Source organism: Takifugu rubripes, chromosome 8 (assembly GCF_901000725.2).
Source record: "Takifugu rubripes chromosome 8, fTakRub1.2, whole genome shotgun sequence".
NCBI lineage: Eukaryota > Metazoa > Chordata > Actinopteri > Tetraodontiformes > Tetraodontidae > Takifugu > Takifugu rubripes.
In genome coordinates this window covers 10,719,751-10,734,660 of record NC_042292.1, presented here as the reverse complement: position 1 = coordinate 10,734,660, position 14,910 = coordinate 10,719,751, and the positions used below count along the sequence as shown (strand labels likewise).

The following is a 14,910-nucleotide window of genomic DNA, read 5'->3' as shown; positions in this document are numbered from 1 at the left end:
AGAAGGTTTGTTTTTCTGTGGGTTTTAAGATCAAAAGGACTTTTCCTGTAGCATGCACACAAATTTATTTTGCTTAAGTCATTTCCTTTTTATCTTCTTATTCCATTTGTCCAGTTGCTGTTGTCTCTCCTTGAGCAGCTGCCAGACCGTTATCGAGGCTCCTAAACACACAACATAAATGTTAGATGTCAGGAGAAAAGAAAATATGATTAAAGTATTTTAAAAAATAAATAACAATATATTTAAATGGAGTGGAAACATAACGAATTAAAATCTATCATTATTTTTAAATGGTGGCTCAAAAGAGTCATAAAACCCAACCTAATGATTGGTCAACGTGTTTATAACGTGAGCTGTTTCTTACCAAATGGGAAGAGAGCCAGAAAGAGGAGCAGGAGTGAGGACAGCTGGACATCTGCCGAAACCACAGCTCGAGCATGAGGCAGCGCCTGATACACCGTCACACCTGAGCGGGCACAAAACACAACGTTTTTATTTCCACATTTGTGAGGAAGGCGCAGTTTTGGTGATCGGAGCTTTGTTGTCCCACCACAGGAATCATTTAGCAAACACAAACTCTGCAACCCTCACGCTGATAAGTTACTACCCTCGTTGCACGAGTTATCATCTTCAGTCGATTTGATAGGAGAAATACGTTACCCTCAATGGTAACAGACAGGATATATAAAGGGATCCGCAATGTGTAACGGACCCACAACATGGCCATGGACGGCGTCCCCATGACGCTCAAGAGTTCATGCGGGTACCTGTCAGAGTAAACACACGTCAAAATGTTGGTTTGCTGACAAAAAGTTATCACGAATGGGACGAATCTGGTTTATTGTCGCCGGTTTGTTATGGAATATTGAGGGGATGTGACCTTAAGAGCTCCACAATGTTCCAGAGGAAGAAGAGCAAAGACACGACTGGCTTAATCTGAAACTCCTCCAGGACGATGACCATGACCAGCACAGAGCTCCTCTCCACTATCTGAAAGAGGGGGCAGTTTAAAGGCGCCGCGCTGCCTCTCGCGTGGAGGCTCCAGCTGTGCTACACACCTGGATGAAGCGGGGAAGCAGTCGGGCTTTCTCGATCCCGTCTGCGATGTGGTACAGCTCCAGGATGGAAAACAGCTGGCACAGGCTGGTAGCAAAGCCGATGGAATAAAACATGTCCGCCAAGGCATCTCAGAGGGAAGAAGTCATCGCACAAACACATTTTAGAGAAATGTTGCTACTCCAGCCCTCCGATGTAACCGTTCCGATCTTACCTCGGCCAAATCTGAGGATCCTGATGATGATATTAGTCAGAATCCAGCTGTGCACACAGAACTGGAGCAGGTTATAGGAGACGATATAAACCGTCCTGAAGCTAACCCTGCAAGGGAAAGGAAGGGGTTTGTCAAAATGTTTTCGATTTGTGGTTATATCATGTTCTGATGCACAACAGAGCCTTTCAGTATTTCAACATAGAGCTTTTTACAGGAATAAGAGATTTGGCTAGTTGTTTAAGGTTTCCTTTCAGACTAAATGCTAAAAACGCTTGGTCTATGTACTAATCCTTCACATGATTTGTTCATTTTCTCAGGAAGATGCAGTAAATTATACATCTGCTGATCAAGCTCAAACACGCCATACAGACACATTTTTTTCTCACTTACATTCTTCCGCCGAAACCTGGTCCGCCTGCTGGTTTTTGTTCTTTCCCAGGAAAACGGAGCCCTCTCCTCTCACGCCTGCAACTGAGCGCTAATGTTCGGGTTTGACAGCACTTCCTCGGGCTGGTGTCTACAGCGAGAACAGGAAGCGCATTTCCATATGAGCATTGATGTCAGTCTGAGGCGGCCCTTGCTCAAACTCACATGACCTTTCTCAGAAGCACCCACCCGGGGAGGAGAGGGACCGAACACATCGGCACCGTGCGCGAATCCTCAGGAGGTTGACACATTTGTCCACACGTGTTAAAATGGTTGTTTTAACTGAACCATATCAGAAAACCGGTTATGAGATCACACTATAAGAAATAAGGGGATGAGGATCCATTAGGATTAAGTCTGCAGATGTGTATAAAGGTTAAGTTCAAACAACTAAACAGTGAGATCAAGAAAGTGACAGTAAAGGGGTTAACATGAGTTGTTCAGCCAACCTCCTGGCTAAGAGGCTGTGCTGCAGACTCAAACAGGAGACGACAACATTGTTGCAGCGCTCGGTCTGCATTTTTGTTGGTTTATGTTTTAGATTGTCCCCGTGCGACGCATATTTCAATAAATAAGACCTCTAAATGTTAAGCATGGCCCTTTCAAAGAGACCTGCGGTGACCGAGCTGGTCGTGATTGTGACGTTTTCCACCATTGCGGAGAAGCGCGCCGGTATTTTTTTTAGCGGGCTCCCCTTGTTAACTGTTTGTGTCTCCTCCACAATCTTTTTTAGCAAACGACGCAACACGATTAGTGTGGGCTCCAGAAGTAACAGTATCTACCTCCTCCAGACATGAAGTTATGGGGCCGCCTCTAAAATAGCATGCTAAATATACCCCGTTTTGTTCAGCTTAGTTTACAGCAATTAAGTCAACAGCAACCGAGTTGCTCTGGATTTGCATCATTTCCAGCAGACGTTGGGATTTCATCAGCACTGCAGGTCAATTATAACCCAGTTGCTGGAGTGACGGGAGAGGAACGATCTCCATGTTGTGTCTGATGCGGGATTGCGTATTTTGGACATATGCAGGAATCTGCCCCCAAACTGACGTTTGGATGGGAGAAGATGTTGGATATACTGGTCCCTATTGATGGTGTCTATAGATGTTTAGGCTGCCCACATCTTCGGTTTTAATGCATCCACATCTGTCTGTAGAGATGCAGGCTGTTGAGCCTAAATGGTCCCTCTATTACTTTCCAGAGAGGATTTCAAATTTTGTCTCCACTGACCCCAAAAGAGTGTTTCTTTTCATTTCTGCTTCGGGCCCTTTGGAAAGAGTTTCGGCCTGGAGGTGATGGCCGAGGTTCTGGACCGTGTCCACATAAGGCTTCTGGACGTGTCCCTGAGCCCCTGCAGATTTTCCAGTATCAGCAGCGTCCGAATAATCACGGGCAACTTAAAAATCCGGACTTTGCATTTGGAAATTTCTCTCAATCTTTAATGCTGTGAAACATCTTTTTCTGAAATTCTTGCACAGTCTAGTTGCAGTTTGTAGAAGATCGAAGAAGCTCTGTCCATCTTTACAGCCTCCATCCCTCTGAAATCTTCCTTTTACACCCAGTCGGTTACTGGTCTGGCGCCAGGTGGCCCAGTGAGTTGTCAAATGCTCCTTCAGCTGTTTTCAACTTGTGCCAGTTACTTTTCCAGCCTCTAGTTATTTTTTGATGGAACGAAATGTGGCTCTATGAGATGTGTAAAGTAGCGATGTGTTTCTATTTATTTAGTCTTTTTGGGCGTTTTGGAATTGGACTTATAGTTATTTTTTTTAAAAAAAGACAGATTCCTTTATAAAAGTGTTGAACAAAAATATTAAAGTCGTTGCCAAACGTTAATGATCTGTAATTATTTCTGAAAAATCCGTATAACTTAAGGATGGTTCTTTACTTTGAAGTCCTCCCAACTACCCCCATTGGTCCCTGAAGCCCAGATTATGAACCATGTGCCCTAGACAGCATTTAGTAACGTCTCTGGTGCGTTTAAGATACTTTTAGGCTTCATGTCGCGGTGAGCAGGAATGTTTGGAGCGCTCTGTGTCGGGCTGGTCGCGCACGGAGCTTTGCGCGCGGCGACAGCTCTGCCCCAAAGACCGAGGGAAGGAATCTGGTTGCTGTGGCCACGCACCTTCTCCCCTTCCATTCTTCTTCCAACCTGTCCACCCAGGCTATGAAGACAGACAAAAGCGGCGTGGACACACCGGCGACTCCCGGGGGGCCACAAAGACCCACTGAGAAAGCCGGCGTGCAGAGGCGCACCCCAGAGAAGCAAGTTGAAGGCAATTACGTTAGTTTGGAACCGGTGGACGGGGATTTGCGTGCGGTGGCTCTCAACAAACGGGGGTCTTTTGGTGAAATAGATGATGAGTCTGTTTGGGGCAGCGTTCCTGAAACTCAGCCCACGGGGAAAGCAACAAAGAGCATTGACGTCGAGGATGGAAACAACAACAAGGTGCCTGGACAGTGCGTGCATGTTGCCAAAGGGGATCTTTCCGGTCCGTTAGAGCGCCATTCTGTAGAAAATAAGTCGCTCCAAGCGGGGAGCCCACATCAGTGCGTGTTGGAAGGAGAGGATGAAAAACAGAAAAAGGCTCAAACACAGGAGAAGTTCCGTTCTGATGATTATTACTGGAGCGGGAAAAGCGCGTCGGACGACTCCGGGGAGGAGGAGGACGACGGCGATGTTACTTTGTTACTCTCTGCCAACCCCATCCCGTGCGTAACGGATGACGAGGCTCATTACATCACAACGCACGAGATCCTACTCGCCGAGCTTTCTGACAATGAGGGCGACTTCGACCGCGGCTCCTCCGCTACCTGGGACGTCGAGGATGGCAGCCAGGTGTGCTCCTTTGTCGATTACGCTTCGTTCGACAGCGAGGGCGCGGCGAGGGGGGCTCGGGTCGAACGCCCCGCAGTCAGCACTCTACAGGAAAACGATCCGTCTGGCTCGGCCAAGTCCGACGCCGCAGAGGAGAGCCTGTCAAAGGCGCAGCAGCTCTTCGGCGGCACCAGTGTTGGGCAGATCCAGCTGTCAATCAGGACGACTTCTCGGGCTATAAATGGCCCTGGCAAGTTCCTCGAAGAGGGAAATATTCTGTATCGTGCCACGCGTTCCGGAGACGTGAGTCGTTATGTGTTTAGGGGAGTGGAAGGGAGAGGGGAACCGTTGCGCGACGGGGCTCAGTGCTTCGCAGTCGCACCCGGGCGCGTCCACTTTGGCCGTAAATTGAGGGCAAAAGATGTGATCGAGCACTCCAGCGGCACGTCCAGCGCTGTCAGCGAACCCGATGATGCGGACAAGGAGGTGCGCACCCTGACTGCCAAAACCTTCAAGAGCCTCGCTCATCCATACTTTGACGCCGTTAACTTCGGCGCGTCGAGTGAGTCGTCTGCGTCAGAGCGCGGCGTCGGGATAAACAGGTGGTCCACATTCGTGGACATGAGATATGGCGACATGTCACAGAAACTCGACAAAACATTTGCTGCCCACCAGAACTCTACGACCTCGTTCGAAATGGCCAGAAATGTAGGCAACGGAGGTCATGAAGGCACAATTAAGGTGCCCAGCAATGAGATCTTCGCTCTGAACGCCAGTGGTCATAACACAACGTCTTCTAATAAAGTCGAGCTGATGGGGAAGTTCCGCCAGGGCCAAAGCGGAGTCATCACCCTCACAGAGACTCTGAATTTCCGCTGCAACGTCAAATCTGAGGGGGAAAGACGCGGGAACGGGACGGGGTCGCGTTCTGTGGAGGACGTGACCGACACTTTGCCACGCAATCTAAGGAGAGTGACCCAGCCGCCAACTAAGCCGAAAGAAGACGCGAGCAAAAAAGCCATATTCGCCTCCAGCCTCATCAAAAATGTCATCTCTAAGAAAATGCAGTTTGAGCAGGAGCGCAAGATGGAAAGAGGCGAAATAAGCGAGCAGCACCAGGTCACTTCGCCCTACACGGTGCCCCAGGAGAGCGAAGGCCGCAGGGTCCGCAGACAGAGCTCCAAGGTCTCCGAGAGCAGCTCAGACTGCACCGTGACCAACGCGGACGACTTGGGCGACATTGCGGACGGCGGTCCGGTGGAAACAGGAGGCGACTCTCGCAGTCTGGAAACGACCCCTTTCGTACCAGAACCTCAGTTAGAGTCGGCTTACGAAGCTGGAATTGATGCTAAAAAAGGCACATTGGATGCGTCCAAACGGACGCTGCTCCGCAGCCAAAATAGCGCGTTCAGGCGTTGGAAGGACGATGAGGTAGAGTTTCAAAAGGATCATAAAAGCGATCAAACTCCGGTGCACATGCTGCGTTCGGCCAGTGTCGAAGACGAAGAGGGGGTTCGGTACGCATCGTACGGCGGTAAACTGACTAAAATGTCGCATTTGTTTGTGCCAAGTATCCAACTGTCGCCGAGCGAGGGAGGAGAACAGCTGCTGCGCGCAGGGAACGATTCTGTCGGCGGCGACGGAGGAAAGACGAAACTGCGCTCCGACAGCGGTTTACAGGCCGCGGACTCCCGGAACAACATGAAATCAAAATCCCCGGAGATTAAAATTAACCTCAGGAGCGTCAAAAGCAATAAAATGGAGCCCGTTGCTGTCTCGAAGTTGCAAACCTCCAATTTAGGATATGATAATGCAGCGAGCGTGATCAGAAATAAAGACTTCCGATGTCAGACGCTGGCTGCAGCTTTGAGGGGTGAGTCTGCGGATAAGGTGCCCCATTTTACAGTGCGGGACATTAGAGACAACAAAGCCAAGCTGCAAACGCCCATACACCAAGTCAGAGACGTGCGGAAGTTGGTTAAAAGTTCCTATCACTTTGTGTCTTTGGATAATGAGAGCAGGCCTGCCGACAGACCTTTGGACCAAAAAAGACAGTCTGTCGTCAAAACCCCTAATTCTGTGTCCCCTATAGTGATCAAATGTCAGTCTGTCAACACGAACCTTGGTGGGAAACAATCGGAAAGCCTTGACAATCACCGTGACCTGGGCGACACAGACGGAAGAAAAAGTGCCCCCCTGCATCGGACAGCGGGGGAAGTCCCCGTGGGTGACCCCTTCAGTACCCCGGAGGGGGACGGTGACCCTGTAAGTCAGAGTAGACCAGTTCCAAAGTGGCAGGAGAAAATAGCTGACCCAGCAGATAAGAAATCTGAATCCAAGATGGCCAGTCAAATGGCTCTGGAAAAGCTCCAGGCTGCCGTCAGGACAATGGAGCAGCTTTACGTGTTTGAGAAAAATGAATGGAAGCGGAAGACGGAGTCGCGACCCCTGACCGACAGCCACGTGCTTTCAATGATAGCTCGCGAGGAGCGCGCAGGACCCGAAGACCTGCCAGTGACGGCCGCCGCATCCCCCGGCGTGGCCCTCCACAGAGGAGAGGACAAGCACCTGAAGACCTCTGGCGCTTGTGAGGAACGTGTCACGGCCAACAGAATGCAAGCCCCCATTAGTGCCCCTGGGGGCAAAAACATATTCAGCCTCAGCTCCAGCATCAAGACCTCCACCAACACACCGCAGCAAAAAGCCTTCGCACAATTTGGCGCCAAAAGCTTTGCTCCAATGGCCACAAAGTCTCCTCTGAAAAACAGCCAGCTGCTGCTGAATACGCGCGAAGGGGCCCTGTCGAAGGAGTCAGAGAAGCCCACCCAGGAGTCCTCAGGCGCCTCAGCTGATAATGAGAACTACCTCACCATTCCAGTAAAGTCTCATGCCAGCAGTGACAGACAGGTCTCATCTACAGATGGAGCGTCAGTGTTCACATTCGCCTCTCAGGGCCAACCGACCACACCCAGAGCCTTGCCATTCAGCCCCAAGGGTCAAGAGGACACCAGTCAGGTCTCTGGTTCTTCCAGCACTGGAATGGAGACACACTCTCCTGAAATCCCTCTGGCCGCCGTCTACCACTCCTTTCCACAGACCATGACGGCAAGCCAGCCCCAGCTGTTCTGTTTCTCCCCAGCTATCACACCCACCCCTACCCTTGAGCCTTTTCAGGCCATGCAGCGGAAGGTACTTCTGGATCCCACCACAGGAAACTACTATCTGGTGGACAGTCCTTTGCAGCCACCCATGAAGCGTCTCTATGACCCCGAAACGGGTCAATATGTGGAAGTCCCCTTTCCGCAACCTTCGACAACCCCGGTCCCGATGTCAGCTTCGCCGTTGGCTCTCAGTCCAGGAGCATACGCACACACATACATGGTCTATCCGGGCTTCATGCCGACCCCCTCTGTGATCTCAGCGCAGACGCTGGTGCAGTCACAGATGCCCTTGCACTCCGAGGGGGAGGCCGCCAAAAAGTCCTCATCGCAAAAGACGGACAGCGTGTACATGGACAGTCCTTTCTACATCACCACTGGAAAGTCCAGTCAGCCCGGCTCCGGAGCGCAGCAGCAAGCAACCCCCAACATCCCGTTACAGCCAATCATCAGCATCACCTCCCAGCAGGGCCCTCGGATCATCGCCCCCCCATCATTCGATGGGACGACCATGAGCTTTGTGGTGGAGCACAGATGAACAGCTGCTTCCTCAGACAGGTAAGAAACGGTTCATCCAGTTTGTAAGCAGCGTTTACCCCGACTAGGGTGATTCATTTTATTTCATATTCACAGTTTTGATTATCTTTGAAATGATTGATTTTTGTACTATTTTCTTGACAGATTTATGCATCTTTTCTATGTAATAAATGGCAGAAAATAAGTTCTAGAGGCCAGTTAGGTAAAAACCACAACAAAACCGACGAGTCGGTTGGGGATTTTCTTTTTTCTTAACGAGTGTTTGCAGTTTCTGCACAGAATTTTAAGTCCACTAAAAACATCACAACCCAGTATAGGCATGATTTAACTGTCATTCTCAATCTCTCTTTCAGCCTAAATTATGATAGGCCGGTTGTCAGTTCACATTTCAAAGTAATCGATTCTTTAAATGTTTGCTCCTTACTGTCGAAAGTTCTTAGGTTTCATGTAATAAACAGCCAAACCATATGTAGCAGATGGGGTGAGATAATTGGCAGAGGTTACGGAGATCAGTGACATTAAAGTTCGTAAACATGTAGTCATAAACACCAAAAGCCGTAAATGTAAGTGGTTAAAATCAGTCCTGTGAAGCCCAGATCCATTTCTATAGCATTTGAAATTCTGTATCACCTTTCCAGTTTCCATTGTGATAATGTCTGTGTAGATTCTCAGTCATCCAGGTCATTGTATCCAAGGTAGTTTTCTCAACTGGACTGGGTTTCTTCTCTTGAAGACGTTTCGCCTTCTATCCAGAAGGCTTCTTGAGTTCTGAAATCACTGGGGAGAGAGCTTGAAAATATAGCCCCTGTGGACCATTTGCATGCTAATGATCTGGGTGGTCATCTGAGAGTCATTAGCAGGGTCGTTGGTCGGGTCGTTCACCTAGTTTCTGTTGAGGTGTCTCCCCTTTGTCTGCTGGATCACATGGTGGTGAGTCACTGGGTCTCCTGGAATGGTGTGAATGTTTGTTTTGCTGTTGGAAGGAGTGGAGGACTGCAAGACTGCAGTCCTCCAACGTCTTCAATAGAAGAAACCCAGTCCAGTTGACAGAGAAAACTACCTTGGATACATTGTGATAATCATCATTATAAAACCCTAATTAAAGCACATTGTATCCATCTGAAATGGTAAAACCTGATCATGAGCAAGGAAATTGTAAATGCATGCATGTTATCTTTGTGTACATTAGAGTTAATGCGTTTGCAGGAATAAAAGGTCAGGTGTTTGTGTTTGTGTGCACCAACACGCTTCAGCTGCTGCCAAGCATCAAGCAGCTGCCTGGGAGGTCAGAGTTTCAGTAGGGTCAGCTGGCTTTTAATAGGACCGCGCATGTAAAGGCAGAGGAAGAAACGAAGCTCACTTGGCTCCGGATCGCTAATCACATAAACACAGCGAGTGTTGCACAGCTCCAATTAAGAACGAGTCTCATGTACTGGAAGTTACCATGAAGTGAACCAATCATAGTCTAGCATAGGAACGAATAGGATTATTTTTAGCAGCAGCAGTAGTAGTAGTATGCAACTGTGTAATCCTTAAAATACCTAAGAATAATTGTATTTGCTTTCAACTAACTATAATAAATTCTACACATGGATTTACAGTTTTCAAGAGGGAATTTTGAACAACTCCAGCTGCATTCTATATGCATGATATAAAGCCTTAGTTGTTTTTAACTGTATTGTAAATATGGCAGCATATTTCCAGTTTTTGGAAGGTTTTCTCTAGATTTATAATCCTGTTGGCTATGTTTATGGCAAGAAAATCACGACATTTTGAATTGTCAACATTATATGAAGCGGCTCTCTTGTGTTGTATTTTTACAAATCTGTATCTAAAAAGCACAAAGCTGAACTGTTTAATTTTTACTCATTCCATAAAGTTTCTCTGCTCTACTTAAAGGGTTCCTCGGTTAGAGTACTTTCTTGTTGCAACAGCACTGTTTTTTTTTTGTCTTTTGTGCTGAAATGAAAACGAATTCACTTGTGTGGGTCAATAATTTTTCCCACAGATGTCCTGGACAGCCTGATGTGATGTGCTTCTGGAACTTTGATGGTCTACAGCTTCGCAAAAGAACAATCAAACAACAAGTGCAGTTGAAACAGACTGTCTGATTGTTTCAAGATTCTGAATGTTTCATTGCTAATCCAAGTGGAGGGCAAAGAAAGTAGATTTAAGATGACTATGATATTTGATTATCGTAATGAAAAGTCTTCAGTATGGAATGAAAGAGATGAATGGATGATTTGTACAGGTGGGGGATAATTGAATTTTAAATGTAAAATTAAAATCCCTGTGAAAACAAGTTAGGTAAGAGGTAACTTAGTTTTTTTAAATTTGATGTGTTTCGCAAATAAAGGAAAATGTACAAATGATGACATAAACATCTCACAAAAGATCATCAGCTGTTGATGTTAAATGTGTTTGTACATTTTGTGTAAATGAAATAAAAATTTAACATGATTTGCCTCTATTTTTCAGTTGATGTTTGGTTGTCCATTTTTACCACATTAAATAAAGTATCATTTAACATTGCGGTTCTATGGCTTGTGATTGATCGTGAATTTAGGAAGCCGACAATATCGCTGCTGTTAATGCAATGTTTACCATTTATTTTGAATATCTTTATAGCAGAGTGGACATTTTATTATGTATGCTTGAATCAGTAGTTGTTTTCGTAAATCTACACATCCGGCGCCTTGAAATTACGTCACGAAAGCGACATCACAACACAGGGAGCGTGCGGAAATCTGCAGCAACTTCTCTTTGCTAGTATTTTACTGCCTTATCTTCAAATAAACATCCAGACTCAAACTGAGATAATAAAACCAATAAGTGGGTCCTAAATGCTCCAGCGTTCTGACAGCAAACAGGGCAAAGCTAAAACCAACCAGCTGACTTGACGAGCCACGAGGAGTATCGGCTGGTCTTGACAAATGGCTGATGACAGCGTTCACTCCCTAATGGATAACAATCCGGAGGAGACAGTGATCCCTCACGAAGAAGCTGTAACAGGAAACCAAAATATGTCCAAAAGACAAATGAAAAAGCTTCTGAAACAGCAGAAATGGGAAGAGGAAAGGGAACTGCGAAAGTAAGGAAGCGCACTCACTTCAGCTTTATTCAAATAACGTTGTCGTTACACTTCAATTATTTAAGATTCACATGGAATTTAATATTAATTTGTAAATATTGGCGTAACCGTCTTTATAATGAGGTGTCTTTTTCTCTCTCTTTTTTTTTTTTAGCGAGAATTGTCTTAATTTAAGCAGAAGTTCATAAATTAAATACTATGTATTATTTTCAGTTATATTTGCATTGTTTTTCCCTAAGTACGTTTTTTCCCCTTTATTATTTTCGCTGCTTATATCTGACATGTGTTGTGGACAGCCAATGTCCTTGTGCAGGGAAACATGTTTCCTGACAATAAACACCGATTCTTATGCCACAGGCAAAAAAGAAAGGACAGGAAGCAACAGCGACGGCTTCAACGGCAAAGTCAGGATAAGCAGGAAGAGGAGGAAAAGCAGGACGCCGTGGGCCAGGACTTCAGGAAGCGTCCACGCAGAGAAGTGGTGCCCAGCTCACTGCGGCTGGTCGTGGACTGCAGCTTTGACAACCTCATGCTGATGAAGGTAAGCATCAGTGGGAGCCGCGGGGGCGAACGGAGACATGCACTGACATCTTGGTTCTGTTGTCAGGATGTCCGGAAGCTTCACAAACAAATACAGCGGTGCTATGCTATAAACAGGAGAGCTCAGCATCCAGTGCAGGTCAGTGGCACCAAGTCACCGGAAGAAGAAAAAAAACCCAAATCAGTCAGCTTTTCTAATTGTTAACACGGGCCGTTTTGTCCAGTTTTATGTGACGAGCCTGGGAGGTCAGCTGAAGCAAAGCATGGATGAAAAGGACAAAGGATGGGTAAACTGGAAGGTACACAATGATCCTGGACGTTTCGGTGTTGCAATTTGAGTGTATACAGAGTTTGAGAAGTTGTCTTTTTATTCATTAACTTCCATCTTTTTACTAAACATATTCCATTACCCAGCATACAGTTCTTCAGATTTTTTTAAATAGATATCCACATTTTTTTCCATGTTTCTTCCCGTACCTCTGTGTATAAAAGGCAAAGCAAACAAAAAACTGCATGTTTTCCTGATATTACTCATATATAGGTACTGTATATATGCTACTGTCTCTGGTAGGATATTAGCTTTGAAACGGAGCACTACTCTGAGGTTCTGGCTAAGGAGGAGCTAGTGTACCTGACGTCAGACTCTCCCAATGTGCTGGAAGAGCTGGACCTAAAGAAGGTGTATGTGATAGGGGGACTGGTGGACCACAACCATCACAAGGTTTGTCTGGCTGAACCTGCGTGGTGCTCGCACAAACGTGGCTACTCCTTAGTGTCGTGTTTTTTATCTCATTTAGGGGATCAGCTTTGAGAGGGCAAAGGAGCGAGGGATCGACCATGCTCAGCTTCCCCTGAACAGCTTTGTTAAAATGAACAGTCGGAAAGTTCTGGCTGTAAACCACGGTAAATAGTAATATTCCTTAATTTCTTGCATCAAGTGTGTGTTTGTCCTGAAGGGACCAGTCGGGACCATGGTTGTGTCAGGAAGCCATCTGATTTCTGCATGATTGTAAAGTGTCTTCAAACCCTCCCGCAGTCTTTGAGATCATCCTGGTGTACCTGGAGAAAGGCAGCTGGGAGGAGGCTTTCTTCACCATCCTCCCTCAAAGGAAAGGAGCTGTGGCCGTTGACAAGGGCGACGCAGCAACGCCGGAAAAAGGCGAAGACTCTGACTTGGAACCTGCCACCAACACCGCAGAGCAAACTGAGGAAAAACTGAAATATAGCTGCAACAGACATTAATATTTATATTTATATATTTTATCTCCCCCTCCTCTTTTTTATGTTGTTAGGTTTTTATTTTTGCAGTTGTGAAGGAAAGTTATGTTTTACAAGTATTGACTTATGGTATTAACCAGAGAGACTTTGGTATTCTTTTGGCATCACTTTATTTTTGCTGTCGGAGATGTTGTAGTTGGACTGAAGAGACCTCTCCTTCTTTGAATGTCTCAGTGGTTTCTGTTCCTGGAAATTGGAGCCAAAACTACAACTATGTTGATACAATACTTTACTCACAAAACTGGGTTGGTGTCTTTACGGAGAATCTAGATGTAGAGCACGTTAAATTGAAAGTAAAATGCATAAAACATTCATACTATCCAAGACAAAAACCTGGGTGCGACAAGATCACTGAATAGGCCTCTATATATATATATATATATATATTTATTAATTTAATATTCAGAAAAATCTGGATAGTGTCCAACAAGGGTGTTGCGTAATTTCTCTTTCTACAGTTTACCAGCACCTGTTGAATGTAAGTAATTATACTTTATGTTGATAGGTGTAATACTTTGCAGTCTGGTGGTGCAGATTTACACATATATGTGTTTGGTGTGTATATATTTATAAAAGCATCATATATAAACAGACAAAGGGGTCTATAACAAGATGTAGAGACTTTGAAAGTTAAATTATATCAGGTTAGATGGCAAAAAACATGTAAATACCAATGTTTTCAGTATGTGGCTGGTCAGCTCAGAGGTTAAGGTGCGGGGTTCAAATCCCAGGAGGAACATGATTGGCGTGTGTCTTTTGGGAAGGCCCTTATCACTATCATATAGCATTGATTCACATCTACCTCATGAGTTACACACTTACATTGCTCGGGTCTGAAGAGAAACAGGCTGCCTAACCATGAAGAAGGAAATTCTTCCCAGGAATTCTAACTACCAAACAATTTACATCTCCGTGTTCCAACATCCAGAAACAGCAGCTGATTTTATGCTTGTTCTTTGTAACCAAACTGCTTAAATAGTCTAATGACGAGAGCAGGTCTCTTTAGTAAACTCACATTTACAGCGGTTAGAAAAAAGTGATTGGTTTAGAGATCCATTTATAATGTTGAAAGCTCTGATGAAGGTTGACGTGTCACAATCCAGAAAAGCCAGTTTCAAGAATTCAAACTTGCTGTAAATGTGCCAAGTTTCAGTCCATATTTCCTTTAAACTACATGTTTAAATGCTTCCTAAACTACAGTCATTTCACAAATGTCCATGTGGCCTTTATTGATTTCAGACAAAACTATTGTTTTCCTGTGTGATGTCTCAAAGATGTTGCCTTTGTAATGGTGTCTATTTTTATTTATTCATTTACTTTGTTTACATGGTAAATTAATGGGATAAATGAAAACCCATGTGTATTAAGTTCTCTCTCTTCGCTCTCTTGTGTTAAGGTGTAGCTTGTGTCAGTCCGTTCATCAGGACTATTCTGATCTTACCAACACACTGATGTGTTAATAGTGTTCAAACTATCAGATCTAAACGGGTTCCAGGAAATCTGCTAGTTGAAAGTCATTTTTAACAGTTTTGATAAAGTCCCATATTTAATTTACACAGTAGTTGTTTTTATGTTGCTCAAGTCTGAGGACCTCAAGATCACCATCCAATATAGGGATGAAATATACACACATAAACATAAATATGTGTTTATTTACAACACTGACAGAATCCTACAGAAGAATTAGCAACTTCATTTCACAATAGAATATTTGTTTACTGTACGGCTGCTAGAGTTGTCTGTGCAGAGGTGACTTATGAACGTTAATTTGTCCATTAATAATTAAGAGTTAATT

General features: G+C 45.3%; 3 protein-coding genes across 7 annotated transcripts; 2 read left to right on the top strand and 1 right to left on the bottom strand.

Annotated features, from left to right (window-relative positions):
- Positions 1 to 40: 40 nt before the first annotated feature.
- hacd4 (3-hydroxyacyl-CoA dehydratase 4) lies at positions 41 to 8,979 on the bottom strand. Of its 5 annotated transcripts, none has more exons than XM_029839616.1 (8): positions 8,837 to 8,979; positions 1,661 to 1,787; positions 1,271 to 1,377; positions 1,059 to 1,186; positions 881 to 990; positions 661 to 767; positions 365 to 466; positions 41 to 161 (listed from the first exon to the last, which is right to left on the bottom strand). In XM_029839616.1, exons 1-8 carry the CDS (start codon positions 8,889 to 8,891, stop codon positions 79 to 81), a joined length of 819 nt encoding a protein of 272 aa, XP_029695476.1. In that variant the 5' UTR covers positions 8,892 to 8,979; the 3' UTR covers positions 41 to 78. The 5 variants fall into 5 exon arrangements, with proteins under 5 accessions (XP_029695476.1, XP_011604807.1, XP_011604806.1 ...); XM_011606505.2 differs by lacking the exon at positions 8,837 to 8,979 and adding an exon at positions 1,886 to 2,018; XM_011606504.2 differs by lacking the exon at positions 8,837 to 8,979 and adding an exon at positions 1,867 to 2,007.
- c8h4orf54 (chromosome 8 C4orf54 homolog) lies at positions 3,633 to 10,672 on the top strand. Its single transcript, XM_029839613.1, has 2 exons — positions 3,633 to 8,227; positions 10,215 to 10,672. Exon 1 carries the CDS (start codon positions 3,861 to 3,863, stop codon positions 8,205 to 8,207), a length of 4,347 nt encoding a protein of 1,448 aa, XP_029695473.1. The 5' UTR covers positions 3,633 to 3,860; the 3' UTR covers positions 8,208 to 8,227; positions 10,215 to 10,672.
- Positions 10,673 to 10,893: 221 nt separating this feature from the next.
- On the top strand, positions 10,894 to 14,613 carry trmt10a (tRNA methyltransferase 10A). Its single transcript, XM_003966759.3, has 7 exons — positions 10,894 to 11,297; positions 11,655 to 11,838; positions 11,905 to 11,976; positions 12,062 to 12,136; positions 12,409 to 12,558; positions 12,635 to 12,740; positions 12,874 to 14,613. The coding sequence occupies exons 1-7, from the start codon at positions 11,140 to 11,142 to the stop codon at positions 13,077 to 13,079; spliced, it is 951 nt and encodes a 316-aa protein (XP_003966808.2). The 5' UTR covers positions 10,894 to 11,139; the 3' UTR covers positions 13,080 to 14,613.
- The last annotated feature ends 297 nt before the right edge of the window (positions 14,614 to 14,910 follow it).

Coding starts and splice junctions, on each gene's coding strand:
- c8h4orf54 (XM_029839613.1), top strand. CDS start 3,861: ATGAAGACAGACAAAAGCGGCGTGGACACACCGGCGACTCCCGGGGGG.
- hacd4 (XM_029839616.1), bottom strand. CDS start 8,891: ATGACCTGGATGACTGAGAATCTACACAGACATTATCACAATGGAAAC. Junction 1,187..1,270: donor GATCCTCAGATTTGGCCGAG/GTAAGATCGGAA, acceptor CTTCCCTCTGAG/ATGCCTTGGCGGACATGTTT. Junction 467..660: donor CCTGTCTGTTACCATTGAGG/GTAACGTATTTC, acceptor GTGCCCGCTCAG/GTGTGACGGTGTATCAGGCG.
- trmt10a (XM_003966759.3), top strand. CDS start 11,140: ATGGCTGATGACAGCGTTCACTCCCTAATGGATAACAATCCGGAGGAG. Junction 11,298..11,654: donor GAGGAAAGGGAACTGCGAAA/GTAAGGAAGCGC, acceptor CTTATGCCACAG/GCAAAAAAGAAAGGACAGGA. Junction 11,839..11,904: donor ACAACCTCATGCTGATGAAG/GTAAGCATCAGT, acceptor TTCTGTTGTCAG/GATGTCCGGAAGCTTCACAA.